This window comes from Cyprinus carpio, chromosome B14, assembly GCF_018340385.1.
Source record: "Cyprinus carpio isolate SPL01 chromosome B14, ASM1834038v1, whole genome shotgun sequence".
Taxonomy (NCBI): Eukaryota; Metazoa; Chordata; class Actinopteri; order Cypriniformes; family Cyprinidae; genus Cyprinus; species Cyprinus carpio.
This window is the reverse complement of record NC_056610.1, coordinates 7,314,252-7,333,234: the sequence shown is the minus strand read 5'-3', so window position 1 is coordinate 7,333,234 and position 18,983 is coordinate 7,314,252. Positions and strand designations below refer to the sequence as shown.

General features: G+C 37.8%; 1 protein-coding gene across 2 annotated transcripts; it reads left to right on the top strand.

Moving 5' to 3' along the window:
- Positions 1 to 3,677: 3,677 nt before the first annotated feature.
- Positions 3,678 to 11,436, top strand: si:ch73-233f7.1 (uncharacterized protein LOC100537710 homolog). Of its 2 annotated transcripts, XM_042737912.1 has the most exons (5): positions 3,678 to 6,362; positions 6,456 to 6,569; positions 8,323 to 8,381; positions 8,787 to 8,905; positions 10,291 to 11,436. In XM_042737912.1, the coding sequence occupies exons 1-5, from the start codon at positions 4,044 to 4,046 to the stop codon at positions 10,620 to 10,622; spliced, it is 2,943 nt and encodes a 980-aa protein (XP_042593846.1). In that variant the 5' UTR covers positions 3,678 to 4,043; the 3' UTR covers positions 10,623 to 11,436. The 2 variants fall into 2 exon arrangements, with proteins under 2 accessions (XP_042593846.1, XP_042593844.1); XM_042737910.1 differs by having other exon boundaries at positions 3,681 to 6,569.
- The last annotated feature ends 7,547 nt before the right edge of the window (positions 11,437 to 18,983 follow it).

Here is an 18,983-nt window from a genome sequence, read left to right as displayed (position 1 = left end):
CAGTCAGTGATTTGTAATCTCTTTGCAATAAGTGCTCGGTATGAAACTTAAATCTCAGCGTGCCTTCACAAGTTCTTGCACTCCTACATTTTTACTTTTTAATATATAAAATTGACGTAAAATCAAAATGTAAGACAGGGGATATTTTAATTGCCATAATATGATTCTATTGCTATTTTTATCTATACTTGGGGAAAAAAAGCAATACAAATTCGATGTAATTTGAACAGAAGTTTCACTTCTCGTTGTTGTCACACCTCGAGATGAACAGCAGATGGGGCTCAAAGATCATGTTTGAAACTCCAAACAAGTAAGCTGTCGTTTTAAAAATGTTTAAAACAAAAACTTTAAAATATATTTATTATAGATTGGCTTGATATTTCAAGTTTCCTTTTACACATTTAGCCTACTGTGTCATGTTTGCCGCTCAAGAGTTTGTAATAAGCTGTTAAACTACTTACTATTTAAAGAAGATTTTCAGTCGAGGCTCTTGCGTTGGTGTATCTCAGTGGTTACTTCTGATTGTTGCCAAATCACACTCTCAGGGCTGCCGGGAAACCGGTGACCGGGGATCGAACCTCGGGCTCTGTCCAACGTTTTCATGTTTGATGCCACGATGACTTGCTCCTATGCCAGTCAATAATTTCTAATCATTTTGGTAGGCTATAAGGGTCGATATGAAGCTTAAATCTTTTTTTTTTTTTTTTTTTTTTTTTTTTTTTTTTTTTTTTTAAGTTTTTAGTTTTTAATTTATAAAATCGACGTGAAATTAATTAAGACATAAACGAATATGATTATTCGAGGGGTCAGTTACATGCAGTATGGACTGTAAAACTGTTGGTCAGCCTGAAACCAAACTATACTATTTTTTTTTTTTTTCTAAATTAGTAATTATTCATATGCAAGATGAATAAAACTAAGAATATCTCTCACTGTGCAGTGTTATTATTATGTTTAATTGTTATAAAAATCTCACATTGTAGGCCAGATCGAGGCTAGTTGTCACAAAATCTATAGCTAGGTTCAGAAGTGTAGTTATACACAAATGTTTTGAACTGTGTTGTAGGAAGCAGTTGTTCATAAGTCAGTGCAAGTTGTCGTATTTTTGATGTTTAAAATGCCGGCATAATGGAATCTGCTGGTTTGGTGGATTTTTTCAACACTTAATGCTACTTCATGCATTGTTTTGGGTTTCTGAACTGTTTAATTTTATTGCAGCTAGTAGTGTTAGAAAACACTGTAATAGGGGTAGCTACTCAAATTCACAGGCCATAGGGGCCGCATTTAAACCACATAAAATGCGAAGGGCCACAAATTACAATTTGGACCATTAAGACAATATTTTCATTTTTACTGATTTAGAAATGCAGGTTATTACTTATCTATATCTTGCTTGTTCTTGTCCTACTTAAAATTATACTGAACATGAAAAGTTGAGTACCCCGGCTCTATAATAAATGACAGCTTCCCATTGCAGCTTAGTGTTACAATCCCTGTGATGTGTTCAGTGGGTCATATAATGAAAGAAAAACTTTCATGAGTAAACGTATACTGACAACATTCACTAAAAAGGTGAAAAAGCACCAATCTCCCCTAATTAATAACAGCTAGGCTGTGTCTTGTCTTAATGGCTGTTGCCTGTCTTGTAGTGAGTTCACTGTTCGGAATGAACGCTGATATTTCGGTTTCTTTCGACTAATATTTTTTTTTTTTTGTTTTTTTTTTTTTTGGCCATTTTCATATAGGCGTTCTTTTTGCAGATCGGGGCTAGTTATCCCAATGTGTAGATATAACTAGATTTTGAGTAAAAAAACTTATGCCTACATTTTTAGTTTTTAATTCATAAAATCGACTTGAAATTAAGATGTAAGACATAAACGAATATGATTATAATGCAATTTTTGCATTTATTTGAAAAAGCAATACAAATTAGATTTCTCGTTGTTGTAACACTCCAAGATAAACAGCAGGTGGAGCTCAAAGATCATTTTTGAAAGTCCAAACAACCGATTAGAACAAAGAATCATAAGCAGCCTATGTTTAATGATAGTTTTGTCATTTCCCTAAATATATTATTGAAATTTTACTGGCAGCCTATTTATACAGCTTCATTTATCAGTTATTTATTTCTCTTACATTTATTATTTAAAGTAGACTGAAACGGGTGAAATCTCACAACAACAGTATAGTATGAGTCTAGACTTTACACTCTGGTGTCTTTTGTTAATGTGATTTTATCCTTTTCAGTCCCTGCGTTTTTATTCTCTATGTAGCCTAGATGTAAGATGAAGCCTACAAAGGCCAGCTCTTTCTCTCTCATCATTTGTTTTCGTCTATCTCTCTTTTCTTACTAAAGTATTCAACAGAGACAGACAGGGGTTTTGCAAGGTTACCGTGAGTGAGTTTAAATGGAGCTTGTGGTGAAAGTAATGGCACTTTCGTGCCCCGTGGACAATAAGCCGGCGGATGAAACGGGGCTTAAGGGCTCGTGTAATGCATGTTAATGTGACGGGCACCGTGAAATGCGCCGGGGATTATTTATCCAAAAACATTTGTATTCTTCTGTTGAAGAACGGCTGATCCCGGATAGCCGAGCACTAATCCGTCTCTCCGTTAATTAAAAAGAAGTCGAGAGCGGAGGAACTCCTGTTTTTTTCAAATGTAATCATTTCTGCTGGAGCTTTACCATCTGCTGGAGGTTAAGTCTGACAGCAGATTGTATTCTGCGGTTATTTAAACCTGGGTGGAGGATTTCACCTCTCTGTAGAGATAAGATGGGTCAGAGGAGGCCGAGATGTCGGAACACTTAAGAATATACCTGCTGAAAAAAAAAAAAATATATATATAAGTGGTTTGCTGTTCTAAGTTTATGATGGCCTGGTCAAGGTGGTGTTCACCTGGTCTAGTCTAATCTGACCTTTTTCCTTTTTCCTCCAACTGGATCCTTCCTTCATCCCTCAAGATGTGCCCAAACGTCAAACTCCAAGAATGAGTGTGTGTGTGTAGGCCTGCTATGAGAGAGAGAGAGAGAGAGAGAGAGAGAGAGAGAGAGAGAGTCGTGCGCGTTCTTAATTAGAACATTCCTCTGAGGATGCTCGTGGGGAGCGCGCATCATCGACTGGTGAGGATTATCCATGAAAATTAAAGATTAATTTTGGGCGAACATGTGTCACTCTTTCTGAAGACACGATTCGGATTTGTCCCATCAAAACAATAACTTCCACAATCCATAATCTTATAAGTCACTCGATCTGGTTTGTTGCATAGGATCATATGCGAAAATATGTCGGTATTAGTATAGCTGCTGCTTACAAGAATTTACAAGACTATCTGGTCACGAATCCTAAACGTATTCTTTTATTTGTTTATTTATTTATTGGCTTGTGTTTAAAACCCACCTGCAAGTAAATAACACCCTCTGAAGTCGCTATAGTGTATTAGAATTACAAACTAAGGACTGATGCTTTTCAGAAATAGAAAGTTACATTGCGTTATGAGAAATTAGGTATTAATTCGTTGACTAACTTTCTCGTTTATTTCAGGGTGATTACTCGCGCCCGGTAGCTCGCGAGTTAAATTTGTCGGTACTGTGATTGTGCTCCGTGCTCTCATGTCGCCGTCCGCCAATACGACCCCCCATCCACACACACACACACACACACACACACACACACACACACACACACACACACACACACACACACACACACACACACACACACAGACATCACTTCCCTCTCTCGTCTCACACACTCCTCAAAGCGTCTGACACACTGGAAAATCAAAGCGCTCGCCTCTCCTGCTCACACACTGCCTGCGCTGCGCGCAAAGACAGACACAATCCAAGACAGACTCCAAGTTTGCTGCGAATTTCAATCTATGTTGTAAATCGACACATGCAGTTTTTAGATTATTTTTATTCCACTTTGGATAACAATGCAAGTGTGTATTGTGTACCTAAATTGTTTTCCAAAAACTGTTTGAATCTTTCACAACTGAACATGAGTCTTCTCTGTGAAAGCAGCTGAAAAGATCTGATTTTTATGAAGATGGACCGGAGGCTTCCGAGGAGGCGATGGACGTTGACAGGGCAGGTTGTGTGTCTGCTCCTGTGTGCGTGCGCACTGGACCGGGTTTTGGCGCAGATTCGGTATTCAGTTCCCGAGGAGTTGGAGCACGGGGCTTTCGTTGGAAACATAGCAGAGGACTTGGGCTTGGACGTGGCCAAATTGTCCTCACGGAGATTCCGGATTGTATCCGGGGCTAGAAAACAATATTTAGAAGTGAATTTGGAGAACGGAATTCTGTTTGTGAACGAGAAGATCGACCGCGAGGAGCTGTGTGAACAAAGTCCCGTTTGTTTCATGCACTTGCAGGTGGTCATCGAGAACCCTTTGGAACTGTATCGGGTAGAAGTGGAGATCTTGGACGTGAATGATAACGCTCCCAGTTTCCCGTGGAGCGAGTTTAATCTGGAGATCACAGAGTCTGCTGCGCCGGGCTCCCGGTTCCCGCTGGAGAGCGCGCAGGACCTGGATGTGGGCTCGAACTCTCTCCGCTCGTACTTGCTGAGCGCCAATCAACATTTCGTGCTGGACATTCAGACGCGTAACGACGGCAGCAAGTTTGCAGAACTCGTTCTGCAGTCGCCGTTGGACCGAGAGCAGCAGAAGACACATGAGATGGTACTCACAGCCGTGGACGGTGGCTCCCCGTTGCGCTCGGGCACGGCACAAATCACGGTGACTGTGCTGGACGCGAATGACAACGTTCCGGTGTTCGACCGCTCCGTATACCGGGTCAGCTTGGTGGAGAACGCGCCTAGAGGCACGCTCCTGCTCAAATTGAACGCCACGGACCTGGATGAAGGCGCAAACGGTGAGATCACCTATTCGTTCAGCGGGCACGCACCTCTGAAGGTGCGCGAACTGTTCAGCGTGGATTCTTACTCGGGTGAGATCCGGGTGAAGGGAATCGTGGACTACGAGAGGGCCAGCGTGTACGAGCTCTACGTGCAGGCGAAAGACAAGGGTCCCTCAGCCGTGGCCGTGCATTGCAAAGTGCTTGTCGATATTCTGGACGTGAACGACAACGCGCCCGAGGTCATATTAACCTCTGTGTCAACACCTGTTCAGGAGGACGCGCCCCCGGGAACGGTGATAGCCGTGATCAGTGTAATGGACCGCGACTCCGGAGAGAACGGAGCTGTGGATTGCCAGATCCCCGGAAATGTGCCGTTCCAGCTGCACTCCTCTTTTAAAAACTATTACACACTCGTGACCAGCGAGTTTCTCGACAGAGAGTCTGTCTCGGAGTACAACATCTCCCTCACGGCGCGAGATCTGGGCTCGCCTCCGCTGTCCACCAGGAAGACGATTCTGGTTCAAGTGTCTGACATTAACGACAACCCGCCGCGCTTCATTCAGCCCTCGTATACCGTATATGTGACCGAGAATAACGCCCCGGGGGCTTCCATTTGCTCAGTGACCGCATTCGATCCGGACTCTAATCAGAACGCGTATTTGTCCTACTCCATCCTTGACGGTCAAATCCAGGGCATGCCGGTGTCCACTTATGTCTCCATCAATTCTGATAACGGAAACACCTACGCGCTGCGCTCTTTCGATTATGAGCAGCTCCGGAACTTTCAGATCCGTGTCCAGGCGCAGGACGCCGGGTTCCCGCCGCTCAGCAGCAACGTGACCGTCAACGTGTTCGTTTTGGATCAGAATGACAATGCGCCGGTCATTCTGTCCCCGCTGCCCAGAAACGGCTCTGTTGCTACTGAAATGGTGCCCAGGTCGGTGGACGCTGGGTACCTTGTGGCTAAAATCACAGCGCTCGACGCGGACGCGGGGCAAAACTCTCGCCTGTCATATCAGATGCTGCAGGCGACGGATCCCGGGCTGTTCAGCGTGGCTCTATACACCGGGGAGATCAGGACGATCCGCCGCTTTGTAGACAAAGATGCCATCAGGCAAAGACTCGTCATACTTGTCAAGGACAACGGGCAGCCGCCGCTCTCGGCCACCGTGTCCATCATTCTGTCGGTGGTGGACTCCGTGCCGGAGTCGCTGTCCGACTTCGGTGACCTCTCGCTCAGCCCCCAGCCCCCGTCTAACCTCGCGCTCTATTTAATCGTGTCACTGAGCACCGTCTCGCTCATCTTCCTCGTGGCCATCATCGTCCTGACGGCCGTGAAGTGCTACAAAGACCGCGACTCCATCGGCGGTTACGCGCTCTCCTCACTCGGTGCCGCTTGCTGCAGCTTTGAACCAGAGCCGCCCGCCGAGGTCTTCAAAAAGTCTAATCTCAACCTGCAAATCTCCACCGGCGCCAAAGTGCCCACGAACTGCGTGGAGGTAAACAGCAATCCTGGAAATCTCTCTCAAGCTTACTGCTACAAAGTGTGTTTGACGCCCGAATCTGCAAAGAGCGACTTTATGTTTCTCAAGCCTTGCAGTCCCGGCACACCGAGAAATAATGCAGCGAGAGGAGCAGATAACCTGGCGCTGAGCTCACAGAGCCGCTGCTCTTCCGTGAACAACGGAGCGACTACACCGAACGAGGTAAAACTGCATTCACCCTCTTTCTTAAACATCAACTTGCTTCATTCAGTTTGTCAGGCGATATTTATTTTGGAGTCACTTTGGTGAAGGGTATCACTTGTGCACATAAGTGTGAAATACGCTGGTAAACAAAATTAATTGGCTATCGATTATGTACAAATGCACAAAGGAAAAACTGCAGGGCGCTAATTGTTTGACAATAAACATTTAATACCTCTAAGTCAATCGATGACCTTGATTGAGAGTGAACTGAAGCAGCATCTACCAGAGAAACCGAGGACAACGTGCGTCTTTTAGCCCTGTCTCCAGTTCTTCTTTGTTTATGTGCGCACTCTATCCACCTCTCTCTTTCAGTATATATTTATTAATCTCTCTAAAATGTTTCAAAACATTAAATGTTTTTTTTTATGCTTAAAATATTAACTTAGTCCATCGCTAACCTTCAACAGGAGAAGCTTTTTAGTTCTCTGCTATTGCATTTAGGCACAGACATTCTTTGTCAACTGTATATCAAGGGCGCGCACACACATACACAAGCTAATTATCCAGTACACAATGGCACAGGGACGCGGACTGGTTTCTTCCATAATGGGGCTGGGGAAATGAAAGCATTAGGGAGCGAGCAGGAGCCGATGGAGACGTGTCGCGCCTGTAGATTCTGCCACTTTGCCCTCATAGAACGAGAACGAGGGAGAAGCTGTGCGTGTGTGTTCTGTTAACATCCACTAGGTGGAAACGTCAGGCTATAAAATGTAAATCATTATCATTCAGTTGTCAGGGTGACCTGTTGGAGAGCCAGGTGTGACCTTGCCTTGGGTCAGTGAACTTTTTACAGCCGGTGAAGAATAAACTCGTCCAATGAGGGAATTGCAAACTGTAATGTCCATAGAATCTGTGGCCCTTAGGTCTCATATAGAATATTCATGAAGTCCTCTTTTATACCACTGATTTTCATCACTGGCCAACACATTCAGGACAAATTCTGCCCTTAAGGGTATACGAAACCTCAAACAGATGTACAACTCTTGCGTGCAGTCAGCTACTTACAGGATTTCTTCTGGGAATATATTAAAGCTGGAAAATTCTGCATAAATTCACCAGAGCTGCAGCGGAAAATGCAAACGCACTAGAGTTTCTAAAATAAAACGAGGAATTAAATTAAATTGAATTCGTCGGACAGTTAAATGCGTTTTCGAAATTAATTTCCTGCCCGCTGCGGTTTCCTTTGAAGATTAAAATCGTATGTCGGTGTTCTAATTATCTACGGAAGGTATTTTGAAGAACGGTTCTAATAATAAGCTTACATGGCGCTCTCCTTATGAAAGTCTCTAAGCGAATTAATAGAGCGTGGAATCTCTACTTTCTCTCTCTTTGACATAGAATAAATAACACCCCCATTCTCCTCCTCCTCCTCCTCCTTCTCCACCTCCTCCACCCCCGCAGCATATCTGAGGATGAAAGAGAAGACCGTGACACTACAGTCATTGCTCAAGGCACCACAGCTCCCAAAGAATTTATGTGCTATTCACTCTTTTGTCCACAAGGCGGCATACAAGATTCCTTTAATGCCTGAGGAATATCATTCAGAGTGCCTGTGGATATCTATAGCAATTTTATACTCTAAAAGTTTCGAAAAAGATCGAAAGGATGTATAAACATTTATCCTACATCTGTGTTATAATCAGTTATTTATTTTAAGTTCTGATATTTTTTTTTTTTTATTTTTATTTTTTTATTGTTCCATGTGTTGCAGTTGAAGCAAGCAAACACTGACTGGGCCCTCACCAAAAATCAAACTTCCTCTTTGAAAAGGTAAAGCACACGTTTACTTGTCTCTGAATAGGGATACACTGTATAAACTTTGTGTTTTTAGTTAGTAGTAACACTATATATTAAAAACTGTTAAACTACATACAAAATCTAAGTGTTTCTGTAGCTCAGACAAAAGCACATGGTGGTAACAGTGCAATGACCATGTGTTGAATTTCCAGGAAATGCATGCAAGTCGTGTGCATAAATCTAAATGCTAGAAGTCAAAAAAAAAAAAGAAAAAAAAAAGAAAAAAAAGTGTATTAAAAAAGTGTATGAATAGTTTTTTATTCCTTTCTAAATTACAAAACCTGGCAGACAATGAACTTTAATGCATGAAAACTGGAGTATCAATATATCTCCTTACATTATCTCAGACTGGCCTAATTTCCCATCATCTGTTTGCAGTTGCAACTCTATAAACATGGATGGCACTCTGATGCGTAAAGCCATGCAGGCCGAACCAGAGAATTATGTGGGTCAAATGGCTGCGGGACAGTACTGGACCTGGGGAACCCGCTCGAGAGGTACAGCTATACTTTATGTCACATTATTTGATTCTGTTTATTTTATTTTATCAATATAATGAATTTATTATTATTATTATTATTATTATTATTATTATTATTATTATTATTATTTATCTATTTATCTATTTATCTATTTATTATTATTATTATTTTTATTTTTTATTTTTTGCATTTAACACTCAATATGAAACAGTATTTAAATTATCTAGCCTGATGAAAGTCTAAAAAGCAAAAACCAGCACATAGCCATATCACTTTGCTTTATGTTGGAAATGTGGTTGTTTTGCATGTTTAATTTATTTTATCAGCCTGTTAAAATGAGTCAAATTATAGATGTTAAAAAACCATGGGTGTTATTAGGCCCTACTAAAGAAAATTTCAAATTTTTAATATGTGATTAATGTTCAGATTCAAGGTCCAGACTTTGAATGTCTTTTATTTCTGTGCAATAGTGAGAAATATATTACGTTGGCCTTGTTCAATTTGTGGGTAAATAAGACATTTCTTGAAGAGACTTTCATGATTTGTTCGGCAACATAAATTATTAATCTCCAAAAGTGTTTCATTTGAATAGAGTCAAAAGTTCAAAATTATGAAGATTTTTAATAAAATATTTTCAAAGTAGACTTTTATGCTCACTAAAGCTGTATATATTTGATCATAAATACAGTAAAACAGTAATATTGTGATATATTATTACAATTTATAATAGCTCTTTTCTATTGAAATATATTTTAAAACTTAATTTATTCCTGTGATGTAAAGCTTAATTTTCTGCATCATTACTCCAGTCTTCAGTATCACATGATCCTTCAGGAATCATTCTAATACGCTGATTTGCTGCTCCAGAAACATTTCTTATTATTATCAATGTTGAAAACAGTTGTGCTGCTTCATATTTTTGTAGTAACCACATACCATTCAAATGTTTAGAGTAAGGATAATAATAATAATAAAAAAACCTTTCATTTAGCAAAGACAAATTAAATTGATCAAGAGTGATGGTAAAGAAATTTACAATGTATAATATTATAAAAGATTTGAATTCAAAAAATGCTGTTCTTTTGAACTTTCTCTTCATCAAAGAATCCTGAAAAAAGTGCAGTGACACTGAAGACTGGAGTAATGATGCAGAAAATGCAGTTTTGCATCAGAAATAAATCTAATTTGGAAATATATTGCAATACAAAATAGTTATTTTAAATTGTAGCAATATTTCAAAATATACTGTATACAGTTTTTACTGTATTCTTGATCAGATAAAAGCTTTTTTTTTTTTTTTTTTTTTTTTTTTTTTTTTTTTTTTTTTTTTTTAAATAAGCATTTTTAATAATTTAATCTAAAGTAGTTCTCTTCTTTCTCTCTCTTTTTAACCCTTTCAGAGTACCGGATGCATTCTCCAGCTGGTAGTGTTTCTCAGAGGGCCTGGACTCCTCACTACACGCCCCAACATAACCCCACCCACCATCTGCAGCAGCAGCAGCCCACGGCACAGGTCCACTCGCACCCTCCGCCGGACTACCAGCACAACGTCTACATCCCCGGCACACCGTCCGGCTTCTGCACCCTACGGCCCAGCTACCGCAGTGAGCTTGATGTCCACAACTCATTCTCCACCTTCGGCAAGAAACGTAGGTTCATCTCTCCCAGCAGCTACGACCCGCATGACGACACGGGGGCAGAGGTCATCAACAATGACTTATATAATGAATAAAATAAGACGAAAGGATCTATGCTGTGATGATGAACAAAAAGAGTGACTTATTACCAAAGCATAGCACTCATTATGTAGTCTCAGATGGACTGACACAGTCCATTCATTGACCATCTGATGCATATTGCACATGCAATGCAACTTCTGTTGATTTAGGGAACAAAAATGTTTTTAAAATAACACCAGGTTGATGTTATAAAGACTGGATTTGCCATAGTTTGCCTGGATCGTGGCTTTAAATCTTTGAATGTTATTCAGGAGCAGAACTGTTTTCTCTCTGTGAGCTTGTTTAGCAGGACAGAAGTTCTTATCACAAAGTCTAAAATTCCTCACCTTTTTCTGATTTCCGTTCAACAGTCTTGCAGAGATTATAGAGCGTAACAGTTCTTGACCACTTTCTCAGTGGACTTGGTTCCAGAAGTATTTTTGCCATTATTGAAAAAAAAAGAGTCTTCATTTAAAAAAGTTAAGCCATAAACAAACCAACCAGTTATTAATTTAATCACAATATTACAAACTTAGATTAGAAGCCAAAAAAAAAAAAAAAAGTACTTGACTGAAATTAATAACTTTAATGAGGGTATATGAACAAAAATTCAATAAAGTGTTTGGAATAATATAATCAAAATAAAAATGATGGAGAATCATAAAACTATTAATTTAATGGTAAATTTGAATATTAAATGTAATATTTAAATTTACATTTTAAGATTTCTCTGCATAATCATGGGTTTTCACGTGGAATTATGATGTTAAACACACACACACACACACACACACACACACACACACACACAAACACACAACAGACACATCTTTAAAGGTTAATCAGTTATTACACACACACACACACACACAAAAAGAAATAATGCAAACGGATAGCTTCAAAAAAAAGCATTTACCATCAATTAAGAAGCTTGTCATTCACAATAGGTCTGTCTTTAAAGGTTAATCAGTTATTGTTACAAGTCACTTCCCCTGCGGAGATAATGAATGGAGCTTTTACTTCTGGAACCGACTGTTGCACTCTATTTTCAGATAAAACCACCAGTAAATGGCATGTAAAAAAAAACAAAACAAAAACTGTGTTTCATTGCTTTAAATGTGAATCAGGCAGAATGAGCAGCAAACCTACTTTATGCTGCAAGTCTACTTGACACGTGACAGGCAGGGAATCAAACCTTTATGATGTCACAGTGCCGCTATGCTATGATGGTTCTGTCTGTTACCACTCTGTGCTCACAATCACTCAAACATGCACTTTTCACTCATATACAGTAGTGTGTGTGTGTGTGATACATCATTCTGGCCTGCTCATAAGACATACTGTCTGTCCTGTCATTGGGGCCTATTGTACTTAACTACAGCGGTTCTGTTCCTTAGGAAAGGATAGTCTGGATGTTTTCTGACAAATGGATATTTAAAAGAACTTGAATTAGTTAAAGGAGTGAGACCAGTTCTTATGATCCCAATGAAGCTAAGAAAATGGCTGGTCCTGTTATATCAGGAACTGAATAAAACTTAATCTGTATTATTATTATTTGTAATTGCATCTGCTTGGTTAATTTGACCACACCGGGCCTAAAGGTCAAAGGTCATTAACACTAGAGAAGCAGTGAGAGGCCAGGCCTGAGATTTAATACAGTACTGAATATCATTATTATTTTTATATTTTCCTACTGTTCTTACTTTGACAATCATTTCAGCCAAAATGTGATTATTACCCACCTTTTGCACACCATGTGAGCATATAAATCAATACAGTGGTCATGATGAGACTGAATTATGGGCTAGGAGAAGGTGGATGCTCACCAAGTGAAACTGATCGATTCAATATGATACTCATGTAGGAATGACTGGATCCGCACTTAGAGACACATTACTGCCTCATACAAGAGAACAGGATGTGAAAATCCATTCATTCCAAATATGTACATACAAATATGAAAATTAAATATTTTTTTCTGAAATAAAACTGCAGTGTTGTGATAATTTTTACAGGTGACACTACGAATAATAAAATACTACAAGCCAATTGCTTACTGAATACTGAGCAATGAACACTGTATACTGCTTACTTGTAAAGATAGTAGACAGTATGCAGTTTGTATCAATGAATGTTTCAAACGGTAAGTATTATTTTTTTCACTTTCACAGGAGTGGCATCCAGTTATATCAGAAATGTATTGTTTTGTCTTTTAATTCAGCATTGCAGTTTGCAGTTTTGTTGCAGTTTTATTCAGTTTTGTGCTCTAAAAAATAAAAGTGCTAAAATAGTTGCATAGTCTGTCGCAGCAACTTATGTTTTTCAAAGTAACAAAAGTGCTTCAAAATTCATTAACAATGTACACTGTGTTTTTGTTGCAGAAAAAAAATGTGAAAGTAATATTTACCACTAAATTAAAAAAATAAATAAATAAATACAGTGCTGCATGGTTCAAAATGCTAATTCCCTTGCAGGTTTAAGGACTAGAAATTGAACAGCTCTATTGTCTTAATTAATTCTCACCAGCTCTTATCTTTACATAGTCGCATGAAAAGACATTTCTCAGCACAAAGAAAATAAAATGACCCAGGCCACTCTCTCATGCACCGAATAAACACTGCAAATGCTAACATATGCTAATGAGCTTTCTTATATTCCCTTTTTCCTCCCACAGAGAATAGACTTGGTTCATTAACTAAACAAACACAAAACTCCATCGTCTAAATATCATTTTAATTAAAGACGGGGAAACAGACGGGCCCGTGGGGGGAATTGGGCTCCCCCTGAAAATGCCACACCTAAACGCAATCTCTCCCGCGCCCTTTCCATTTTAATTTCCCGGGGAAATGAGTTCAGAATGTCAATAGATGAGTATCGCCCAGTTGAGAGGGGTAATTAGGTTGTCCTTTCAGATTACAAACGTTAATGAAGAAACGGTCTCCATGGTGCTAACACACTTCTCTAAATCGAAGTTCATCTCTCTGAGGGCCCGTGAACCGGAGGTGAGGAGATGAGCAATTTAGACATGTCCCTCTCTAGACTACAGATCAGGAATTAGAGGAGCTCCGCTTTTACCTCACAGAGTCACATTCAAACAATGACATCCTTTTGAGAAGTAGGAACAATCTGCGCACAGAAAACTTCAAAACTTCTCTCATGAATATTAATTAGGTGACTAAACAGTGGTCTTCGCTGACTGGCTGAAAGACAGACTGTGCTAAGTAGCTATAGTTGCTCATATATGTTAATTATTTTTAGTAATGTTTATAATTCATTTGTTATGTGTAATTGAAAAAAAAAGTCTTGAATTCTAAATAATTGTATGTTGAAGCTGTGATTAAATCTAGTGCTTAAATTAGCCAACAGTAATTTTTATTGGTCATTACTGTGAAGTTCCTTGCATTAAAGGCTCAAACACAACTGAACTATAAAGATGAAGTGGTCATTTTTAATATCAGTATTTGTGATGTACACTGATTAGGTCTTCACCTTTGACATTTAGCAAGTAAGTGCATCTCCAGGTTGACCTTGTCCTTGTCCTTGTCCTAGACAGAATGTTTCAGCTCTAGCTGTTTCTATGACAACATCAGTCCAAACTCTCTCTCTTTGTTCCATCCTGTTTGGTTCTAAACCAGTAGCAGAGCTGCTCTGTCTGATATTATGACATCATAGTCTGCCATTACCCGTGCTGTTGGGTTGCATTATGAAGTTTAATAGACAGTGATGAGTTTTATTCCCTCCTTAAATATAGGTTTTGTTAGATAAATATTTACTCTGGTGTGTCATAATTCCCTTAATCTCTGATATTTTGCTCTCTTACATCTTTGTCTCTGAGACCTGGAGCTGTCCAGTGAAAATATTTGTCTTTTTGCATATGAAAATGAACTGATAATGATAATATCAATTATTGAATATCAAATGTGCATATGATCTGTGTATATACACATACCGCACATACAATATACATATGCATTTTGGTAAATATAAATACAAATAGAGTGGGGTCAGAATAGCTGCATTCTAACTAGTTGTCTCAGTATTAGCCATTAATCAGTTCCATATATTTTATTCATTGCTACTTTAAACTTTCAATTTTCAAGAACGATACCTAAGAAACGAATGACCTGAATTTTCTGTGTGAATATGCAGTGCATTGATTCTTGAGAAGTGGGACAAAACAGGGAGAAATATTGAAAAAATAAAACCTTGTACTCTGACAAATTAAATTAAATTTTTTGTATCTTACATGTACTAAGCTACTGAGCTACGCTTTGATTTAACCTCCCGACTTTTCTCTTTTTTATCAAAATGTGCTTTTTACCTTGCCATCATTCTTTACAAATCTAAATCTATAACATTTCAAAACACATTCTCATGTTAGCAGACAGATTACATTTTCACATTTGACCAACAATTCCTCAACAAATTTAAAAAATCATAGTCAAATATTATCAAAATATTCATCTGACGGAGGTGACAGAGCTGACAGAGTTGAAACATCTGATGGTGGTGACGAAAACCTACTTTTATTACTAATACAGAGATTATAACTACTTTATCTAATACATTGAATCATTCTATTACTGTATTAAAACAAACACAACAAACAGTATGTTATTGTTTATAAAGCTTTTTTCAAGATTAAGTATTTTGATATATCATTGGAACACAAATGTTCTATTTTCTCTCATCTCAGAACAGTATGTCTGCTGTGCATCTGCTTTGGTAACAAGGTAAAAACAGTTAAAAACAATTAAATGAACAAATAAAATAATGAGTTGTTACCTCTATCCATTTACATTCACCAGGATCTTAATATTCACATTTAAACATCTCAACAAATGATCCAAATATGATCAGGAAATACATGATCATATACATTATTAGAAAAAATTAAACACTATTTCATATTTAATATAATTAAAAATGACTTGAAAACCACAAAAATATGATGACTTTCACGTTGAATGTCAACTTGTTGATGTACTCTTCAGAGGTGGAATGTGGCAAGGGGGTAGTTTAGAGTGACTGTTGCCCTTGATGTTACCTGATTTTATTATATTTTAATGTCTGACGTACAAAAAAAAAAGACAACACAAAACACAAAAACAAAATCAAAAACAAACACACACTTAAAAAAAAAAAAAATAACCTTTCATATAAAATATAAATAAGCTAAGTGTTGCTTTTGTTAGCTGCATTTTAGGAAATCAGTCTTATAAAACACCACTAGAGGTCGCCTGCATCACATGTCAACAAGTTTAAGAAGCAGTGCAGATGCAACATTACAGAAATTACAGTTGCTGGAACATTTTATTTACAAGATTTCAGTCTTTCAGTGCATACTTATCATGAATGATTAGACAGAGCTTAAGCAAAACGTTTATTTTAGAGTAATTACTGTTAGAGGACTCACTTTGAATTCAGTTGCAATGACAAGTTACAGTGACATTATTATTATTATTATTATTATTATTATTATTATTATTATATTAAAATTATAATTACAAATATTATTATTATTATTAATGTCTATTTGCAGAGGGAAACAGAAGTGCCAAAGAAAAATGTATTATTACAACAATTTAATTCCCAATTCAGATTTCTGGTCCAAACATCTTCAAATCTTCAAGGGTGCATGAATTCATCTGGCATCCAGTCCTAGAAGAAAGAGAAAAGAGGATGTGTTGAAACAGCCACAGCTCACAGAGAGAGAGGCAAGTCAAAAAATGCTGTAAAGAACTATGTAAAATCATCTACTAGTCTGCGCTGAGCCTTTGTTGTATGAAATATGATGTAACTGTTATTCTGTAGCATCCCTGACAAAAAGTAAAATAATAATAATAACAATTAGTGCTGACAAATGATTAAACACGGTTAATGCAAGCAAAAAAAAGTTTTTGTATTTATTATGTATATAACACACACATGCAGTATATATTTTGAAAATAGTTACATGTATATACATTTATATATTTATATTCTTAGATTTTATATTATATATAAATATAATTAATATGTAAACATAACATATTTTTCTTAAATACATGCATGTGTTTGCATTTATATATACATAAATTGAGTCATTCCACGAAACCGGTAAGATTTGAGTCCATCTGACCTTTTTAAGTGTATTTTATTGGGTCACCAAAATCTATTTTTAAAATCTTTTTGTATTAATTGAAATGTCTCCTTTAATATGGTATAAAAACATGACAAACATTTTATCTATATTTTAGAAATTATTATTATTATTATTTTTTATTTTTTTTTCAGTGGACACCACCTATTTTGTCATGTCTGTCATGTCCTTCTATGAAAGTGTACTTGCGATATGAATAATACAATTAGAAAAAAAGTCCATACAATTTGCTATTCTCATAAATATCTATCTGTACTTTTTTGTTGGTAATGTTTTTTTTGTTTTTTTTTTTAAGTAAATTCATGATTATTCAATAAAATCATATTATTTAGTTCCGTACCTCAGTAACCCCTCAACCCCGTTGAACAAATCATTCTCCTCCCATAAAAATAATGAACTGATCCTTATGTGATATCATTAATAGGAAGTGACACCATATAACTCTTCTGAACAACACTGTGAGCAGACATAGGCAAGTTACCACCTACTTTTATAACTATAACATTATTAATATTGTGATTGTCAAGCTTAAAGACTCAACCCTGTTACATCAAATAAAGAAGAAAACGATTACTTGTGAAAATGATCTTTGTTATTTTAACAATATACATGATTTCTTAATATCATGGATACCATGTGCTCTCTTGGTATTCACTACATTTAGGGCAGGGGCCGTTTTGAGCAAAAAATCTCAACCCTGTTATTTATTTGATAATAATGGGGTTGTGAGATTGTGATGGGATTGTGTTTTTAACACTTTGGTTCTGAAGTTATCCAGTAATTTAAATGAATTATTATATTTGATTAATATAATATACCACATGCATATGTTGAATGGAGTAATGTCCATGTCAAAGCTATGTGTTTGTGTGCATGTGTGTTCTGCCTAGATTTTCACATCTCAGTGTTCAGTAATTTCTACAAACAATACCCCATAATGACGATGTGAACAAAGTTTGTGTGAAATCTTTGCAAATTTATAAAAAAAAATAAAAATAAAATAAAATCACATGTACATAAGTATTCACAGCCTTTGCTCAATACTTTGTTGAAGCACTGGCAGCAATTACAGCCTCAATTATTTTTGAGTATGTTGCTACAAACTTGGCACATCTATTTTTGGACAGTTTCTCACATTCTCCTTTGCAAGACCCCTCAAGCTCCATCAGGTTGGATGGGGAGTGTCGGTGCATCAGTTTTCAGATCTCCAGAGTTGTTCAGTTGGGTTCAAGTCTGGGCTCTGGCTGGGCCACTTTAGGACATTCACAGAGTTGTCCCATAGCCACTCCTTTGTTATCTTGGCTGTGTGCTTAGGGTTGTTGTCCTGTTAGAGGGTGAACCTTATGCCCAGTCTGAATCATTATCATTAATGCTATCTCAATCAATTCATTAATGCTATCTCAATATTTTTGTGCACTGAGCTTTTTTTGTGCTCTGACAAGTCCCTCAGTCCCTGTTGCTGAAAAATAGCCCCACAGCATGAGGCTGTTTCCAGCACACTTTTCTTTTGGGATGGTACTTTGCAGGTGATGAGTAGAGCTGGTTTCCTTCAAACATGATGCTTGAAATTGAGGTTTACCAGACCAGAAAATCTTGCCTTAGGTAGTCTGAGGGTTCTTTAGGTGCTTTTTTTGCAAATGCCAAGTGTGTTTTCATGTATCTTCACTGAGGAGAGGGTTGAGTCTTGCCACATTGTTATAAAGCCCAGATCGGTGGAGTGTTGCAGTGATGATTGCCCTTCTGTAGGTTTCTCCTATCTCCATGTATGATCATGGAGGTAGAGGATGATCAGGTTCTTGGTCACTAGTCTAACCAAGGTCCTTCTCCATCAGCTGCTCAGTTTGGCCAGGAGGCAAGCTCTAGGAAGAGTCCTGGTTGTTTCAAACTTCTTCCATTGAGGGTAACAGAGACTGCATGCTTCTGTGAGCCTTCAATGCTGCAGAAAGTTTTCCTTGGACTTCATGGCTTGGTTTGTGCTCTGACATGCACTTATATAGACAGGTGTTTGCCTTTCTAAATCATGTCCAATCAACTCAGTTTACCACAGGTGGACTCCAGTCAAGTTGTAGAAACATCTCAAGGATGATCAGCGGAAATAGGATGCACCTGACCTCAGTTTTGAGTGTCATGGTAAAGGATGTGAATACTTATGTAATTTTTTTCATTTTTTATTTTTAATAAATTAGCTTTCAACCTCAGTTGGGGTATGAGTTTTGTGGAAAATAATTCAATC

What these genes read in the sequence shown, in the direction of transcription:
- si:ch73-233f7.1 (XM_042737910.1), top strand. Translation starts at nt 4,044, where the DNA reads ATGAAGATGGACCGGAGGCTTCCGAGGAGGCGATGGACGTTGACAGGG. An exon ending in GAGCGACTACACCGAACGAG is followed by an intron (nt 6,570 to 8,322) that starts GTAAAACTGCAT and finishes CATGTGTTGCAG; the next exon opens with TTGAAGCAAGCAAACACTGA. An exon ending in CAAACTTCCTCTTTGAAAAG is followed by an intron (nt 8,382 to 8,786) that starts GTAAAGCACACG and finishes ATCTGTTTGCAG; the next exon opens with TTGCAACTCTATAAACATGG.